The 16,383-nt window shown below is 43.2% G+C and overlaps 2 protein-coding genes across 5 annotated transcripts in view; one reads left to right on the top strand and one right to left on the bottom strand.

Moving 5' to 3' along the window:
* The window catches only part of LOC127046411 (uncharacterized), a 632,746-nt gene that overhangs the window by 174,832 nt on the left and 441,531 nt on the right, over positions 1-16,383 (bottom strand). The window lies entirely within an intron of this gene.
* The window catches only part of ATRN (attractin), a 384,706-nt gene continuing 378,486 nt past the window's right edge, over positions 10,164-16,383 (top strand). For all 4 annotated transcript variants that reach the window (XM_050943298.1, XM_050943297.1, XM_050943296.1 and 1 more), the window contains exon 1: positions 10,164-10,619. In XM_050943298.1, coding sequence (XP_050799255.1) covers positions 10,351-10,619 — 269 coding nt within the window. In that variant the 5' untranslated portion in view covers positions 10,164-10,350. The remainder of the gene's footprint in view (positions 10,620-16,383) is intronic.

Raw genomic sequence — 16,383 nt, forward strand, 5'->3', positions numbered from 1 at the left:
GGGTTGGTCCTGCTTTGAGCAGGGGGTTGGACTAGTTACCTCCTGAAGTCCCTCCCAACCCTGATATTCTATGATTCTGTGATTCTAATGAATCTGAATGCCTTTCATTATCTTTCACTGAATCTTTTTCAGGGGGGAAAGATGGGAAAGAGGGTGCTTTTTAAAGCAATTTAGGCTTTCTTCAGGGGTTATCTAACTTTTGATTGTTAGCTAATAGTCTGAAAATTACTTGTTGCAGTTAGGACTTCACAGTCTGTTCTAGCAGAAGACAGCATGATGTATAAAGCACATGCTTGCCAAAAAACCCAACAGCTTAGAATTGGACAATTAGAATTTAAGGAAGTGTGGCTCACAAACAAAGCCTTTATTCTTGCAATACCAGAATTCAAGATTGTTATAAGTATTTCTTCTTCGCTTTGTGGTATTTCTCTGAGAATATTCCTCAGTTGCAGCCAATTGAGTTGATTTTTTGTTCCTGAGTAGTGTAATCCATTTCCTTTTAACTCTTTGCAGAATAATAAGACTCTTAAAAACAGAGGCAAGTCTGTTTCAGAATGTGGAAGAGTTGGTGAGTAATGGTTATAGCACAGGACTGGAATTCTTTACTCCAGGGTTCCATTCACAGCTCTGTCACTGACTTGCTGTATGATCTCTGGGAAGGCATATAAATTTTTCAGTATTTGCTACTTTTATATACCTTTGCTTTTTAGGTGCCAACTCGTAAGAATTAGGGACTAATCTTCAGAGCACTCACAGCTCCCCATGGAAGCCAAATGAAGTTGCATGAGCCCACACCTCTGAAAATCTGGCCCCAGGTGGCTGAAGATGGACACTCAAAATTCAAGGCATTCAGAATTAGTGGACACTTGTGAACATTTAGGCCTTGACTTTAGTATAGTCCGTGCAGAGCTCAAACTGACTGAATTCTGCCAGTGTCACTGCTGCTGAATTCCTGCAAATTTTGGTACCCACAAAGGGTCAGGCTTGGTCAATACATAGATGGGAAACCTACAAAGAAAACAGGTGCTGCAGGAAGTAGTGTTGGTGACTCAGCCACTGGTATTCTTCCTTTTTGATCATAATTGATCCAATACCTCATTGTGGTGTTAGAAGCATTCTACTATTGAAGGCACTGTCTTCTGAATAAGATATAAAACTAAGGTCCTAACAACTTGTAATTGTTGGAGATCCTACTGAAATTCATGTAAGAATAGGTCTAATTACATTTCATGTTGGTAATTATATTGTCTACCTACAATTTCCACTGCCGTTCTGAAGAAGTATGACATTCTTCACTTATTGACCGAACTTGTATAGTGCTGATATGCACCAGTTGTTACTATCAACCCCCGAGATGACTGCATTTCAGGGTGAATCCAAAGTATTTTAAAATCCTGTTGAATAGAAGATGCTTTATTATTTTTCAGCTATTCATTATTATTATTATGATGTCTGTAAATTTCACTGACGTTTGATTAATTAAAGAAATTTCATAGTTATGTGCATTACTCATTAATTATATTTTCTATGACTCTGACAATTATACTCACAACTAAAGAAAGGAAAGGTAAGGTCAAATGAGACTTCTTGCAATATCTTGGGTTATGCATAAGTTCACTGTAATGAGAGACCAGTGTGTTGTCAAATACACTTGCAATAAGGTTTCCATGTAGATAAATAGAAAGCAGAGGATTCTGATCTCACTCCTATTGGTTTTTGTCATGGTATAATTCCCCACTCTGAACCTTAGCATCTAAAAGATGGGGTACCAGCATGAATTCCTCTAAGCTCAATTACCAGCTTAGTACTTGTAGCGCTGCCACCAACCAGAAATTCCAGCGCCTGGTACACTCTGGTCCCCCCCAAAACCTTGCCCGGGGACCCCCAAGATCCAGACCCCTCTGGATCTTAACACGAGGAAAGTAAACCCTTTCCCTCACCATTGCCTCTCCCAGGCTTCCCCTGCCTGGGTTACCCTGGAAGATCACTGTGATGCAAACTCCTTGAATCTTAAAACAGAGAGGAAAATCCACCTTCCCCCCTCCTTCTCTCTCCCCCTCGCAGACTCTCCCTGAGAGAGAAAGTAATCCTAACACAGAGAGAAATTAACCTTTTTCTCCCCCTTCCCTTTTTTCTCCTCACTAATTCCCTGGTGAATCCAGACCCCGTTCCCTGGGATCTCACACTAGAATAAAAAAAAACAATCAGGTTCTTAAACAAGAAAAGCTTTTAATTAAAGAAAGAAAAAACAGTAAAAATTATCTTTGTAAATTTAAGATGGAATATGTTCCAGGGTCTTTCAGCTATAGACACTGGGTATACCCTCCCAGCCTAAGTATATAAGTACAAAGTAAAATCCTTTCAGCAAAATACAAATTTGAACTCCTTCCAGCCAAATACACATTTGAACTCCTTCCAGCCAAATACACATTTGAACTCCTTCCAGCCAAATACACATTTGCAAATAAAGAAAACAAACATAAGCCTAACTCGCCTTATCACCTAGTACTTACTATTTTGAATCTATAAGAACCTGTATCAGGGAGATTGGAGAGAAACCTGGTTGCACGTTTGGTCACTCTCAGAACCCAGAGAGAACAACCACCAAACACTAACAGCACACACAAAAACTTCCCTCCCTCAAGATTTGAAAGTATCCTGTCCCGATTGGTCCTCTGGTCAGGTGACAGCCAGGCTCACTGAACTTGTTAACCCTTTACAGGCAAAAGAGACATGAAGTACTCCTGTTCTATTAACCCTTAACTATCTGTGTATGACAGTTTTACACAGATGCAATTCCACTGACTTCAGTGGATATGCACCTGATTTATACCAGTGTAAGAGAGAGCAGAATTAGTGTCAAGACGGTGTATTACATACTACAACAGAGACAAAACTAGAGCAACAGTGAGCTGTTTGCAAGAAATCCTGATGCTGAAAAAAATCCCAAAGCTCTTCGTCAAACTACTGAAACAAAACTTTGGAGGAAAATCACCTGTCTACCTGTCACTCTGAAGCCTAGAATATCTGTCACTCTCCGCCTTAGTACCACAACCCTACTCCTAGACCCAGTGCAGAGGAGAGGTCAGTATGGATGGAAAGGAAGCCTGCCCCCTCACTCACCCTGGGCAGCAGGGTCTCCTGTGCCTGGCAGGGCTGGGTCCTGTTCCCCACTCTGGGTTTTCCAGATCACAGTGTTGCTTAGGTTTGGCCTGCCCATCCCCAGCATGACACAGAGGCAGCTGGGCCAAACCTGAGCCATGCTGTGACCCCGCACACCTGGACACAATAGCAAGAGCAGGATGCCAGGTCCAGCCCCATGGTACACAGAAGTTGCCACTGTGTGGTGCATCACAGACATAAAGAAGTCACAGACAATGGGAATATCATGCTATCTGTTACTTTTTCCCCACTCTGACAAACCTGCCGCCTTAATGGTTGACCAGTACTTGTCCTTCAAAGCTAACTGGGTATTTCAAGTAAATATTGTTTAGGGACTAGGAGAGGCCTGATACTGCAGAGTTCAGATTCAGGTCCAAAATCTGCTGATGGCTTTAGGGGGAGTGGGGTTGCTGTTTGGATCCTGGGTTTTTGTTTAGCTCCATCTCTAGTGGGGGCCTCAATCTTTATATTGGTGGAGAGGATGAGAATATTGCTATCATTGGACATGAGCCCTAGTTTTGGTGAGAAACTGGAATCCAGGACGACTAAGATGATAATATCCATATCCCAGTGAGCTTCCAGTTTTAAGATCTGATTCTCTCATTCTTACCCATAAAATACTTACTCAGATGAGTGTGAGCCCAATAGGACTACTCAAAGTGAGCAAGAGTATCAGAATTATCCCCCAAATTAAGCCGTATAATATCCTCATTACTCACCCCATTCAAGATACAGGTGACTCAGGCTGTAGTTTGGGCAATAGCATCTCCTTTCTTGCTACCTTCTGCATCCTGGAAGGGGTGAGACTTTGGCTGGTGGAGCAAGGAACTGCCTTAAAGTGGTCAGACAGTCCTACAGCCAAATGACAATACCTTTGCCACAAATATGGCATCTGGCTGTTGCCATGAATGTATTCCTACAGCTATGCTGAGGTTGCAGGAGCAGAAGAAACTTCTGCACATACAGCAGGACAGATATGGGGTGCTATCTGTCTCCTGTCATTCAAACAGCAGAAGGATGTTTCTGAGTAATATGTCTTTATCAGGAACAGGACAGAATGTTGGAATCAGAATATTCTGTGGCAGTTGGGTGTGACCGTTACTAGAAGGGACAGAATGCTCAGAGCAGAAGGTTCCATGGCAGTTGGGTGTGACTGTTGGAGGCCCCTTTAAAAGAAGGGCTGGAATTCTGGGAGCACAAGGTTCCATGGCAGTTGAGGGTGAGAGTCAGGAGATGGCTCCTTGCAACTGAGGAGAAAAGCTGCTCTGAATGGGTTGCTGACAAGGAATGAAAAGCTATTGAAGTTAGGTGACACACCGGTCAGCGGTAGCTGGTCCCAATGTCTAATAACTTAAGAAGGGAGTATATTTGTTTTGTTTCCACGGGAGAGGTAATGGAGATAAGAGGACACAACAAGAAAAGGGTAATTGCAAAACCATTCCTCTCTCAAAGGAGGGAAAGATTCATTAATACAGTGGTGAGCATGCAGTAGTTACAATTTCTTGTGATCTTGACACTCAGACACCATGGTGACTGACACACAAGTTAGACAGGTTTCAGAGTGGCAGCTGTGTTAGTCTATGTCAGCAAAAAGAATGAGGAGTACTTGTGGCACCTTAGACACTAACACATTTATTTGAGCATAAGCTTTCACTGGCTAAAACCCACTTAATTGGATGCATACAGTGGAAAATACAGTAGGAAGATATATATACACAGAGCACAAATTAGACAGACTGGGAGTAAGCTTCCCAAAGCATTTCCACTGTTTGCTTCTCTCCCTGATATTCAGCTCAGCTGCGACTCAGCCTCTGTGGGTGAAATACTGGCCCTGTTAAAGTCAGCAGGAGTTTTGTTGTTGACTTCGAGAGGGCCATAATTTCACCCCAAGTGTCTATTTTTACAACAACATAGTCTCTGGCTATCTTGTCATTGTGCATCTTAGGAGGAGAAGTAACTTGACCTGCTCCCTGAATAAAGAGGTGACATTTAATTGCAAATATAGATATAGTGATCAGCTTCATAAGGGCTTAAAGTCTCTAGAGAGTGAGAAAAAGGGTTAGTGTAGTTCATCATTACAAGCATATTGTTGGTGATGCTTGTTCACAGAAGCAATTGAGTTTAATAGTCTGGGGAAATGTTCATGTAATAACCAGTTATTGATTTAAAATTCTGTATAGAGATATGTGAGGATAACTGAGGAGTATGCTGTTCTAATGCAGGTCTATGTCCTGGTATCTTGGGCTCTCCCATTCCTAAATGTAATAATCACACTGAATGTGGTTTATAGCAACAGCATAGTCCTTCTGTACCTACTGCCAAACAAAAGTGTTTTAAACAGTTCAATATGTCTATTAGTAAATATCTCTCCTCAGAAAAAAATAATAGCTCAGTCCAGACTCCGCATTTACTTAATCCTTCCCACTCTATTCCATATATGTTTGTAGTTAAATTGTTTACCAAAATTGTATGAAACTGGGAACTTTTAATTTTTTTAGAAATTCCTGTCATGTCATGTAAAAACTGGACCAACCAAATTTAAAATTAATTTAGCAAAGAAACTATAAAAAAAATCCTCATTGCTGAGATTGTGTATGCAAACGGCTAGCAACTATCATTCTTCAGGGCACAATTTGTTTACCAATTAGGGGCAGGAAGGAATTTCTTCTGGTGGTATAGTATCAAGCAGTTAAAGGCATTTGTGATTGTTACAATTCTCTCTGAAGCATCCAAGACTGGCCTGTCAGGGGAAGGATACTGTCTTTGATGGAGTAGAAGTCTGTCTCACTATGAAAACTCCTTTGTCCTACTTTCCAACTCAAAGTGAATCTGTAGAGCTGAACTCTTCTTAACTTTTACAGTGTAACTTGAGAGATTCAAAGTTTACTTGATAAAAACAAATCCATTATATTCCAACATGCAAAGTATTCTAGTTACCCAGTTTAAGACATATCTTTTTATTGTCAAATCCAATGGAATTTTCACTGTAAGAAAAACACTTGAGTGAGAAATCCATTATACATCACTCATGCCTTATTTGTTTTGATGTTTTATTTTAAGTTGATGGTATTTTATTATATTACTGTGTTGTAATTGATTTTATTCTCTTGGACAACATCCGTGTGTTTTGGCAGAAATAAAAGTATTATCATCTATGACAATTGTAGGCAAGCCCAGACCTGGTGAGTCAGAGCAGAGTCTGAAGGCAGGATCTCTTTAGCAGATGCTAGAACTAGTAAGATCTCTGTGACACATGAAGAGCAGAGCTGCCTCAGAGAAGTTTCTACTGGTAGGATCCCTATGGCATGAGCAGATAGGAGCAAAGTAGAGTAGCAGCGTCTACATAGAACATGCAGGGCAGAAGCTGAATAGGAGCAAAATACACTGCTAGTATCTCTAAGCTGGGGGTGCTTCGTTAAGTCTCTGACCCAGTACACCTCGGCAGCAGTCTGCAGCTACAGGAATGTGAGTATAGGGCACCCTGGAAAGAGCCCTCCATTCCTCCACCTTTACAGTATGGAAAGGAGTGTTTAACTGCAATAGCTATCTTAAGTCTCTAAGAATTTACTTTATTATCTTTCTTTGGGTGCCAGGACATCTTAGCACAGAACTTTTAAATTAAGGCCTTGTCTACACTACAGGGAAAATTCGGTCTAAGCTACGCAATTTGAGTTATGTGAATAGTGTAACTCAAATCAACCACTGATGCATCGATCACCGCTTGTCGATCCTCCGGTAAGTGTAGACAAGCCTTAAGTCGCAAATTTTCATTCTGATGACAGGCTCTGCCACTTTCTCAGGCATGGAAGGTAAAGGATTTAATAACCATGACTGTGTCGGGTAAGCGCTTTGACTGACTAGATTTTCCATTTACATACATCTTTAGATATACTTTCTGGTGTTTCTAATCAATACCTTTCATTCTCTTCAGTAATCCATTCAGAAACCACACTGAAACGATTAGGAACCTGGTTCAGCTCAAACAAGCAAGTGCCTTTTTTTTTTTTTTACTTCTAAATACAAATTATCTGTCTGGATTAAATATAGTAATTGATTGACTATTTTATTTTAGATTTTTTACCTGAGCAGTCAGCCAAAGTTCAGGGCCCTGTGCAGTATTTCCATTAGGAGAAATTGATGACGGAATCAGGTATCTTTGATACAATCTTGTTTATTTACAAAGAATGCACGAAATCCTGTTTCCCTTAACACAGCAGGAATCAAACAACAGAAATAGTGTCTTTGCTTCCATCCTGAGCATCTTTCAGACAGCACTCAGCCCAAAAGCTCTCTCTCTAGGCTTTTTTCAGGGCCATACACTCAGTTTTTGTTCAGGTTATGTCTAGCTTTATGCTCCTTCTCTTTGTGTTTCTATAGCGTTTTTCTTTCTTCTCTCTATCTCTTTCTCATACACCTCTACTCAAAACCACACACAGCAAAACCTCTCTGCCCACATGTACCTTTGTTCTGGGTGGTGACATACTTGTGTTTTACGTGGTGGCTGTTATTGTTTCAGATTTCTGGGTCCATAAAGAAACTCTTTGGTTTCTTACAGCTATTTAAATGAAGGATGACAGTTACACCCATCAGCTTCAATGAAATTTTTACCCAACCCTCAAAAACATAATTCTTTGCATTGTTGCATCTTATTTCAACCTCTCCCTTTTACAGTGCTTCCAAAACTTTCATTTTTGATTTCCCACTTAATAAAATAATTTAATCTTCAGCCTTACCATGCACCGCTTTCCAAATTTAAAACAATGGATTAAATTTACCCTTAGTGTAACTTCACTGCTATTAAACAGATCAATGGAGAGCCACCAAGGATGAATTTGACCCAGTAACTTCAGTGAAATTTAGCCTCTTGTCACTTTAAGTACTTCACATACTTCTCTAAACCCATAATCGAGCTTTTACTTATTTCTAACAAAACCTTTAATTTGAGCTTTGCTTCATCTTCTTCCCGTTGCAAATAACAACCTCACTTTGACTAGTCTGTTTAGAAAGGCATTTGTCACCTCACTTAGATAACTCAGGTCAATCGCAGCTATAATGATGATATTATTCTACTTGCTCTTTCTCACTCTTTTGCGCTCCTGGACCAGCCCCTAAACAATGGTGAAGATTCTCAACTGCAACTGCTTCTTTATTCAAGCAAGCCCACAGCATACCCCTTTCTTGAGTAATATCTGTTTTAACTACTCCCAAATGTAGCTATGGGAATTCAACTTCCCTTCCCACTTACAGATTCTCTGGAATACATTGAGCATTGTGATACTGCAAACTTTTTGTCTACACAGTAGTAACTGAGGTATGAAATTTGAGAGTTTCAATGTAAAACTAACATACTGCTATGTCTTTAGTCATTAGTGGTGAACACTATCAGTGCAAATACCCACATTCTTCTCTTCCCTTATACTTCTTGTTCTACCTGTTAACTGTTTATTCACCTGTTGTTTATTCTTTAAATCCTAGATTGTAAACTCAGTGGGGCTTGGGATGTCTGTTATTTTGTATAGTGCTTTGTGCAATGAAGACTTTAAATAATAAATTGATAAATTGGAGAAGGTTCAGAGAACAGCCACAAGAATGATTAAAGGATTAGAAAACATGCCTTATAGTGACAGATTTAAGGACCTCTATCTATTTAGCTTAATAAACAGAAGGCTAAGGGGTGACTTGATTATAGTGAATAAGTATCTACATGAGGATCAAATATTTAATAATGGGCTCTTCACTCTAGCAGAGAAAAATGCAACACGAGCCATTGGCTGGAAGTTAAAGCTAGACAAACTCAAATAGGAAATAAATAGTCATTTTTTACCAGCAAAGGTAATTAACCATTGCAACAATTTACCAAGGGTCATGGTGGATTTCTCCTTCACTGTTAATTTTTAAATCAAATTAGCTACTTTTCTAAAAGAGCTGCACTAGCAATTATTTTTGGGATGATCACAGTGGTCTTAGACTCTATGAATATTGCAAAATAAATAAATATTTTTCTCCTATTGCAGGCTCCACCTCATCTCATCAATGAATCCGGGCTTCCTTGTGTGGACACTTGTTTCTTCCATCTTGCACTTTGTGATGGGCTTTGTGAGAGAGTCCTTAGGATTTCTTCAGCTACTCGGAAGAAAGAAGAATTGTATGAGTGGGATAAAGTGCTCTCCTGCAAAGATCCCCCCAGGACTGGGCTAGCAGTATGAAATAGCTGCCAAATCCTGGCTCGTTTTTGCTCCCAGTGCCTGCTGGTTCTGGGCTTGGGAGCGTGGTGGGAGCTGGGTGAAGACTCCCCAGTCTCAGGAGCGGTGCCAGGGTTTTTGGCGCCCTAGGTGGGGGTCCTTCCGCGCTCCCGGTCGTTGGCAGCAATTCTGCAGCGGGGGGGTCCTTCCGCACTCCCCCGGTCTTCGGGGCACTTTGGCGGCGAGTCTCGGAGCGAGTGAAGGACCCGCCGCAGAATTGCCGCTGACAACCCAGAGCGCGGAAGGACCCCCTGCCGCCGAATTGCTGCCGAGGGCAGCAAAATGCCACTCTCCTATATCCCGCTGCCCTAGGCAACCACCTAGGTCGCCTACATGGAAGTGCCGGCCCTGCCCAGCCTAGCATCTCCTTGGCAAGGCTCTGGTCACCCAGGGCACCTGTGCTCCTGCATTAATCCGACCTCTGCCTCGTCATGTCCCCCTTGCTGCTGAGCCGGTGAGAGAGTGACCAGACAGAGCGTGGGGGGTAACAGGAGGCTGTACAGGAGAAAACCGGGACAGCCGGTCACCCTAGCCGGTGAACGGTAGGGGGAAAGGAAGCGGCGCCTCCGCAGGGCCCCATCGCTGGATGCCGGGCTCCCCTACTCTATGGCACTGCAGCAGAAGACGGGCCCCACCCCGCGCCGCGCTGGCCGCCGCTGCCCGCTCTCGGTGGCAGGCCCCGTCCGCTCGGGAGAGCGACATGTCAGTGGACGGCGTGCGGGTGATGACGTCATCGGCCGCGGCCCGACGGGCGCCTCAGTCCTGCCGCTGAGAATCGGGAGAGCGAGTGCGAGCGGCGCTGCCGAGCAGCCTCGTTCCTCATCGGCCACCGTATCGGAAGCTCGCAGCTCCCTCCCCGGCCACCGTCCGGTCCCTCACCCCACCCGGGAGGCTCAGGGAGACAAGGAGTCCGGAGCTCTCACCTCTCCCAAGTCGGCGGCGGCAGATGGAGCGGAGCAGCAGGAGGCAGCCGGCGGCGGGGAGACTGGGCTCGCAGGGCGGCCGGCCGCAGCGCTTCGGGGGGCGGCCCCCGGCTCAGCTTCTCCTGGTGCTGCTGGTGCTGCTGGTGCCGGGGCCCGAGGCGGCAGCGGTCGAGGGGAAGGAGTGCGATAAGCCGTGCGCCAATGGCGGGCGCTGCCAGCCGGGCAGCGGGCAGTGCGAGTGCCAGGCCGGCTGGGTGGGGGACCAGTGCCAGCACTGCGGGGGCCGCTTCAGGTGAGTCAGAGCCGGCCGCCAGCGGGGAGCGCTGGGCGGGTGGGTGCCGTAATGTGGGCGAAGGGGCCTGGCCTCTTTCGCCCTGGGGATCGTTGCGGTGGCTCCGAGAAGGGGCTTGGTTCCCCCCTCCCCCCGTCCGGGGAGGCAGCCCCAGGGGGAGAAGTGCAGCGGGGGATGTGTGCGAGGGACGCAGGTTTCTGGGTAGCTCCCCATCAAAGCATAAGGGGTCAGTGCAGGGGTGGGCAAACTGTGGGCTACATCCGGCACTTCAGGTGTTTTAATCCTGGCCTCAAACTCCCGCTGGCTAGTGGGCTCGGAGACTTGCCCTGCTCCAGCCGGAAAGTGGGGTTGGGGGCTTGCCCCACTCCGTGCGGATCCCAGAAGCAGCTACATGTCCCCCCTCCTGCTCCTATGCATAGGGGCATCTAGGCGACTCCACATACTGCCCCTGCATCAGGTGCCATCCCCGCATCTCCCATTGTTTGGGAACCACGGCCAATGGGAGCTGCAGGGGTGGCGCCTGCAGATAGGGCAGCACGCAGAGGTTCCTGGCTGTGAGGAAGGACATAGAAACTGGAGGGAGGACATGCTGATGCTGCTGCTGGGAGCTGCTTGAGGTAAGCACCCCCCCAAAACCTGCACCCTGACCTCCTCCTGTGCCCCAACCCCCTGCACCACCCCTGATCCCCCTCCCACCCTCCAAATCCCTCAGTCCCAGCGTGGAGCATCCTCCTGCATCCCCAACCCCTCATCCTCAGCTCCACCCCTGAGCCCTCATCCCCAGCCTGAGCCCTCATCCCATCCTGCACCTCAGCCCCCAATTTTGTGAGCATTCATGGCCCGTCGTACAATTTCTATACCCAGATGTGACCCTCGGCCAAAAAGTTTGCCCACGCTGGGTTAGTGGGATGGATGTGGGTATGAGGGCTCTGGCTTCACTGGGTAGGTCCAGTCTTAGCAACGAAGGGATTATCGGTCATGATTGTGTCAAGGGCTAAGCTCCTGTGGGTATGGTGAGTTCGGAGGAGATGAGGGGACTGTGGAGTATGTTTTGTGGGTTTTGGCTCTTCTAGGCAGTGGCATCTCTGATGAGGAAGCAAAATCATGTTTGAATGAGGTGTCCAGTTTCTTTGTTAAAGCCAGTTGTTGGGGTGAGAAAGCAAATGCTAGATACTTGGTCCTTTTGGCTAAGGATGATTCTTCCTCTGTCTGAAAGCTATCTCGGGGGTTGAGGGCAACTGGATATGTGTGAAGGAAATCCAGCTAATGTAGATGAACTACTTTGAGTATTCTGTAAAAAAAAACCTGTGTGGCTGGATCCTTGTTCCCCTTGATGTGCCAGCTGTGAAGTATTTGTGAGGAACATAACCCTGGGCCATGCCAGCTCTTGAAATCAATAGCTTGGTTCTTAAACTTCTTGCTAAGTCAGTTGCATGAACTGAATGTTGTCTGCACCCTCTGGTTGACAGAGTCCAGTTGGATCCTGAAATCATCATTCGATATTTTGGTCACTTTGTGTGCAACTCGTTCTAGGATATCACTCAGGTTTCCTTTTTACAGAGACCATTCTTGAATGGAGGCAGACTTCCCTGTGTATTTGAATTTCATGACTAACACACATGAGTAACTCTGTTCCTATCTAGATGTTAACAATTAATGTGTATCTGGCTATGATTCCTTTATGCTTATGTTGCAACATCTAGTTTGATGTCTAGTACAAATTTTGGTTCATTGACCTACTAAACTTCTCTCACAGATGTTAATGATACGTAAAGGTTAGTTACATATTATTTAATGGAAGAATGAATGCTTTAGCTTTCAATTGTTGGCTTCTGATCTGGTTTTTCTTTTCAGTTTAGGTTCTACATCACTGTAGCATCTGAGCACCTTTCTGTAATACATTAAATGATGTGGCTAACAACTCTTGTGCAGGTTATATTCTCCTTCTCTTTCTGAGTGTCTTTCCTCAGATTTTGTGTGTAGTGTAGTGTTTTTTGTTTTAGTAGGGTGTTTTCTTTTTAAATGTACATATCTGCTCAGCATTTTAGAGAAGGCAAGATCAGAAAAGTGTGCAAGGAAGGTGGTGATGATTCTTAGTTCCTGTGGGAGTTCATTCCATAGTCTCTTACTAGCTTCCAAGGAGGCTCTGTTTCTTGCACAATTGAGCTTTTACTCTTGTAGAAAATTACACTCTGTCTGAGGAGCAGAATGGTCAACTGTGGTTCTCAGTGAAGAGATGATCAGAGATATGCTGGGCCTAGGTCATTGACCAAGTTGAAGACAAGGACTGAGACCTTGAATATTGAGGTTAACTTCTGTGGTAAGCCAGTCTATAGAGCAGAGGACAGACTTCATGTGTTTGAGATAGCCTTTGTTGCTGAGAAGACATTCTGTACTGTATAGAGTTAACTGGACATGGAACCATCAGCCCTAAGGAATGTTACCTTTGTCACCTCCTGTCTGCACTATAACAATGTAGCTGCAGTCACGTCATAGTCTTTTAGGATGGGATAGTCTCACCTACCCAACCAGAGACAGTAGCATCTGTGATTAATAATTTTATCATGTGAGCGCTTAGCTTCAGCAAGGAATCCAGGAGCATTCCTAAATTATGAAGTGAATTGACCAATTGTGGATGCATACCCACCAAAAAGAGGTTGTGCCATGGTTGTGAACTCTTCAAGATGCTTTCTTCTGCCCATAAGCATAACCTCTGTCTTGCTTGGGTTTAGCTTCAGCCAGCTGTTCTTCATCCTTGGTGGCACTGGTCTGGTTGTACATGGTGAAGGATAGTTAGGGTGGTATAGGCTAGATGAACACCATTCTATACAGTACTTCTCATACAGAAAGTTCCCAAAATGTTGGATTTACAAATTCTGGGTTTGACTTTCAAAATATTCATCACCATCATGGCATATCCAAAAGGAATGTAATCTCCTTGCAAATGAATGACCATCTGGCTCAGTCCATAGCTAATTCCTTCAGAAGGTCTGGCTTGATATTCAGTTTATGTCCATTATTGGCAATCTGATTGTGCCACTGAAGCGTTTAGCAACCACCTGATTTGTGGCCATGTAGCAGCATTCCTTGTTAAACACGTTTCATAATTAATTGGTCTTCAGTCCTAATACATCTACACCAAGAAAGTCACTGAAACTGAACTCAGAGGCTGTTGCTGGTTTTGGCTACAGATATCTTCATTATTGATTTTTGTCTTTCAAAACATTAGTTGAATGGAAAGAAGATACTTGTGCATGCAGATGGACAACTAGATGTGTGATTGTAGTTGTATACATAAAAAGCCAAATGCTTTTGCATGTGCAATTGCATACCTAAGTCTTTTAAAAATTGCACACTGCATGTATAGGGGACACTCCATCTACCACTGAAATAACAGCTACTTCTGAGGTCAGGTAGAAACTGTTCAATAGTGCTTAGCCCCACAAAATCACGCTTTAAGAAATAGCACAGTTTAACAAGAATACTATAATTTTTTAAATTTGCTTAATAGAAGTAGTTTTAGATTACATACTCTATAATGATCAACAGTAATGTACTTACATGACCAAAGAATACAATGGTAAAATAGAATTTTCTGGTTGAAAAATATGGGTAAATCACTAGCTGAGTGAGCCATTAGCTAGCAAAGTACTATCACAATTTTCACACTTAAAAATAAAATGAAACTTCTGGAAAAACACAAACAAGCCAAATATATTCAGTCGCCAAAATGCTGAGTGATTATTAGAACTATTGTCAAAACAAAATAAAAACCCTCAAGCAACAGTTAAAGATACATTGGCAACTTGAAATCTAGTAAATTTTTTTTGAAGAGTTAAAAAGTAATTTGAAGTACTGCAGCTGCCCTGGTTGAATACCATTTTGTTTGTTTTTATTATCATATATATTTAAAAAATAAAGAAAATCTTCCTGGACTTAATAACATCAGCCACACCATCAGGGGCACGTTTACCTGCACATCTACTAATGTGATATATGCCATCATGTGCCAGTAATGCCACTCTGCCATGTACATTGGCCAAACTGGTCAGTCTCTACACAAAAGAATAAACGGATACAAATCTGACATCAGGAATCATAACATTCAAAAACCAGTAGGAGAACACTTCAATCTCTCTGACCACTCAGTAACAGACCTGAAGGTGGCAATTTTGCAACAGAAAGACTTCGAAGACAGACTCCAACGAGAAACTGCTGAGCTTGAATTGATTTGCACATTAGATACCATTAACTTAGGCTTGAATAGAGACTCGGAATGGCTGAGTCATTACACAACTTGAATCTATTTCTTTCTGATAACAATCCTTACACCTCTTATCAGCTGTCTGTAATTGACCATCTTGATTCTCACTACAAAAGTTTTTTTTTTTTTTTTTCCTGCTGATAACAGGTCATCTTAATTAATTAGGCTCTTAGAGCTGGTATGGCATCTTCTCTCTGTGTGTGTGTGTGTATACACACACACACACACTCTTCTTATATGTTCCATTCTATGCATCTGATGAAGTGGGCTGTAGCCCACGAAAGCTTATGCTCAAATAAATTTGTTAGTCTCTAAGGAACCAGAAGTACTCCTGTTCTTTTTACAGACACAGACTAACGCGGCTGCTATTCTGAAACCTTCCTTGTTCTATGAAAGACCCATACAAACAGTGGACAGTGACAATACAAAGGGAACAACTAGATATACATTAAATTAAAAATTAAACGTTTTTTCTCCAATCTCTTTCAGTTATAGTCATCTTAGGCTATACTTTTAACTTTAGAATGTACCATTTTTCCAGCAGAATTATAGTTTTTAAATTTACTTTGTCCCTTTTAAGGCAGAAAATCTTAGCTGACGCTTTCACCCTTAATTAAAATTGTTTCATCTTCACCAGTGTTCTCTGAATGGACAAGGGCAATGTTGGAATTATTATTATTTATGCAGGGTATTACCAAGATACTAATTTAACTTTAAATTCCTTTAATAAATCCAGACATCAAATAGTATTTATACAATTCTTCTAAACATGCCAAAATAATGAGCAATTTACTAGATGCATACAGTAACAAAACATATGTAAGTAGTTGATCAAGATACTTACAAATGGGCTAAAGCCAGGAGTGATCCAACTTGGTCAGGCATGTATTAGCAATGAAGCTCAGGAGTTTATTTTTTATTGCATTTAACAAACAAGCGTGATGGCATTACCAATTATCAGACCTTAGCTAAGCCAGATGAAGGAGTTAGATTATAGCCAATTATTTACTGCTCATAGTACCCAATTAACCATGTTTTATTTCTGTTACTTTAGCCAAGCCTTAAATAGGATAACAGTGGTATTTTGAAGAGTCACTACAAATTTAACAAAACTTTTTTTTTTCTCATTATTTCTTTGCTTTTGGTTCAGTTCTTTGGGTCTCTTGTTCATGCTAATATTCCAACTCAATTAAAAACCATTGTTCACGCAATCTAAGGTGGGCCCATGTTCTACAGCAGTGGTGGGCAATCTGTGGCCCATCAGGGTAATCTGATTGCGGGCCACGAGACATTTTGCTGACGTTGACCATCCGCAGGCACGGCCCTCCGCAGCTCCCAGTGGCTGTGGTTTGCTGTTCCTGGCTAATGAGAGCTGCAGGAAGCAGCAGGCCGCAGGGATGTGCTGGCTGCCGCAGCTCCCAGTGACGGTCAACATCAGCAAAATGTCTCACGGCCCACAATCGGATTACCCTGATGGGCGACAGGTTGCCCACCACTGCT

Source organism: Gopherus flavomarginatus, chromosome 3, assembly GCF_025201925.1.
Source record: "Gopherus flavomarginatus isolate rGopFla2 chromosome 3, rGopFla2.mat.asm, whole genome shotgun sequence".
In the NCBI taxonomy this organism is placed as follows: domain Eukaryota; kingdom Metazoa; phylum Chordata; order Testudines; family Testudinidae; genus Gopherus; species Gopherus flavomarginatus.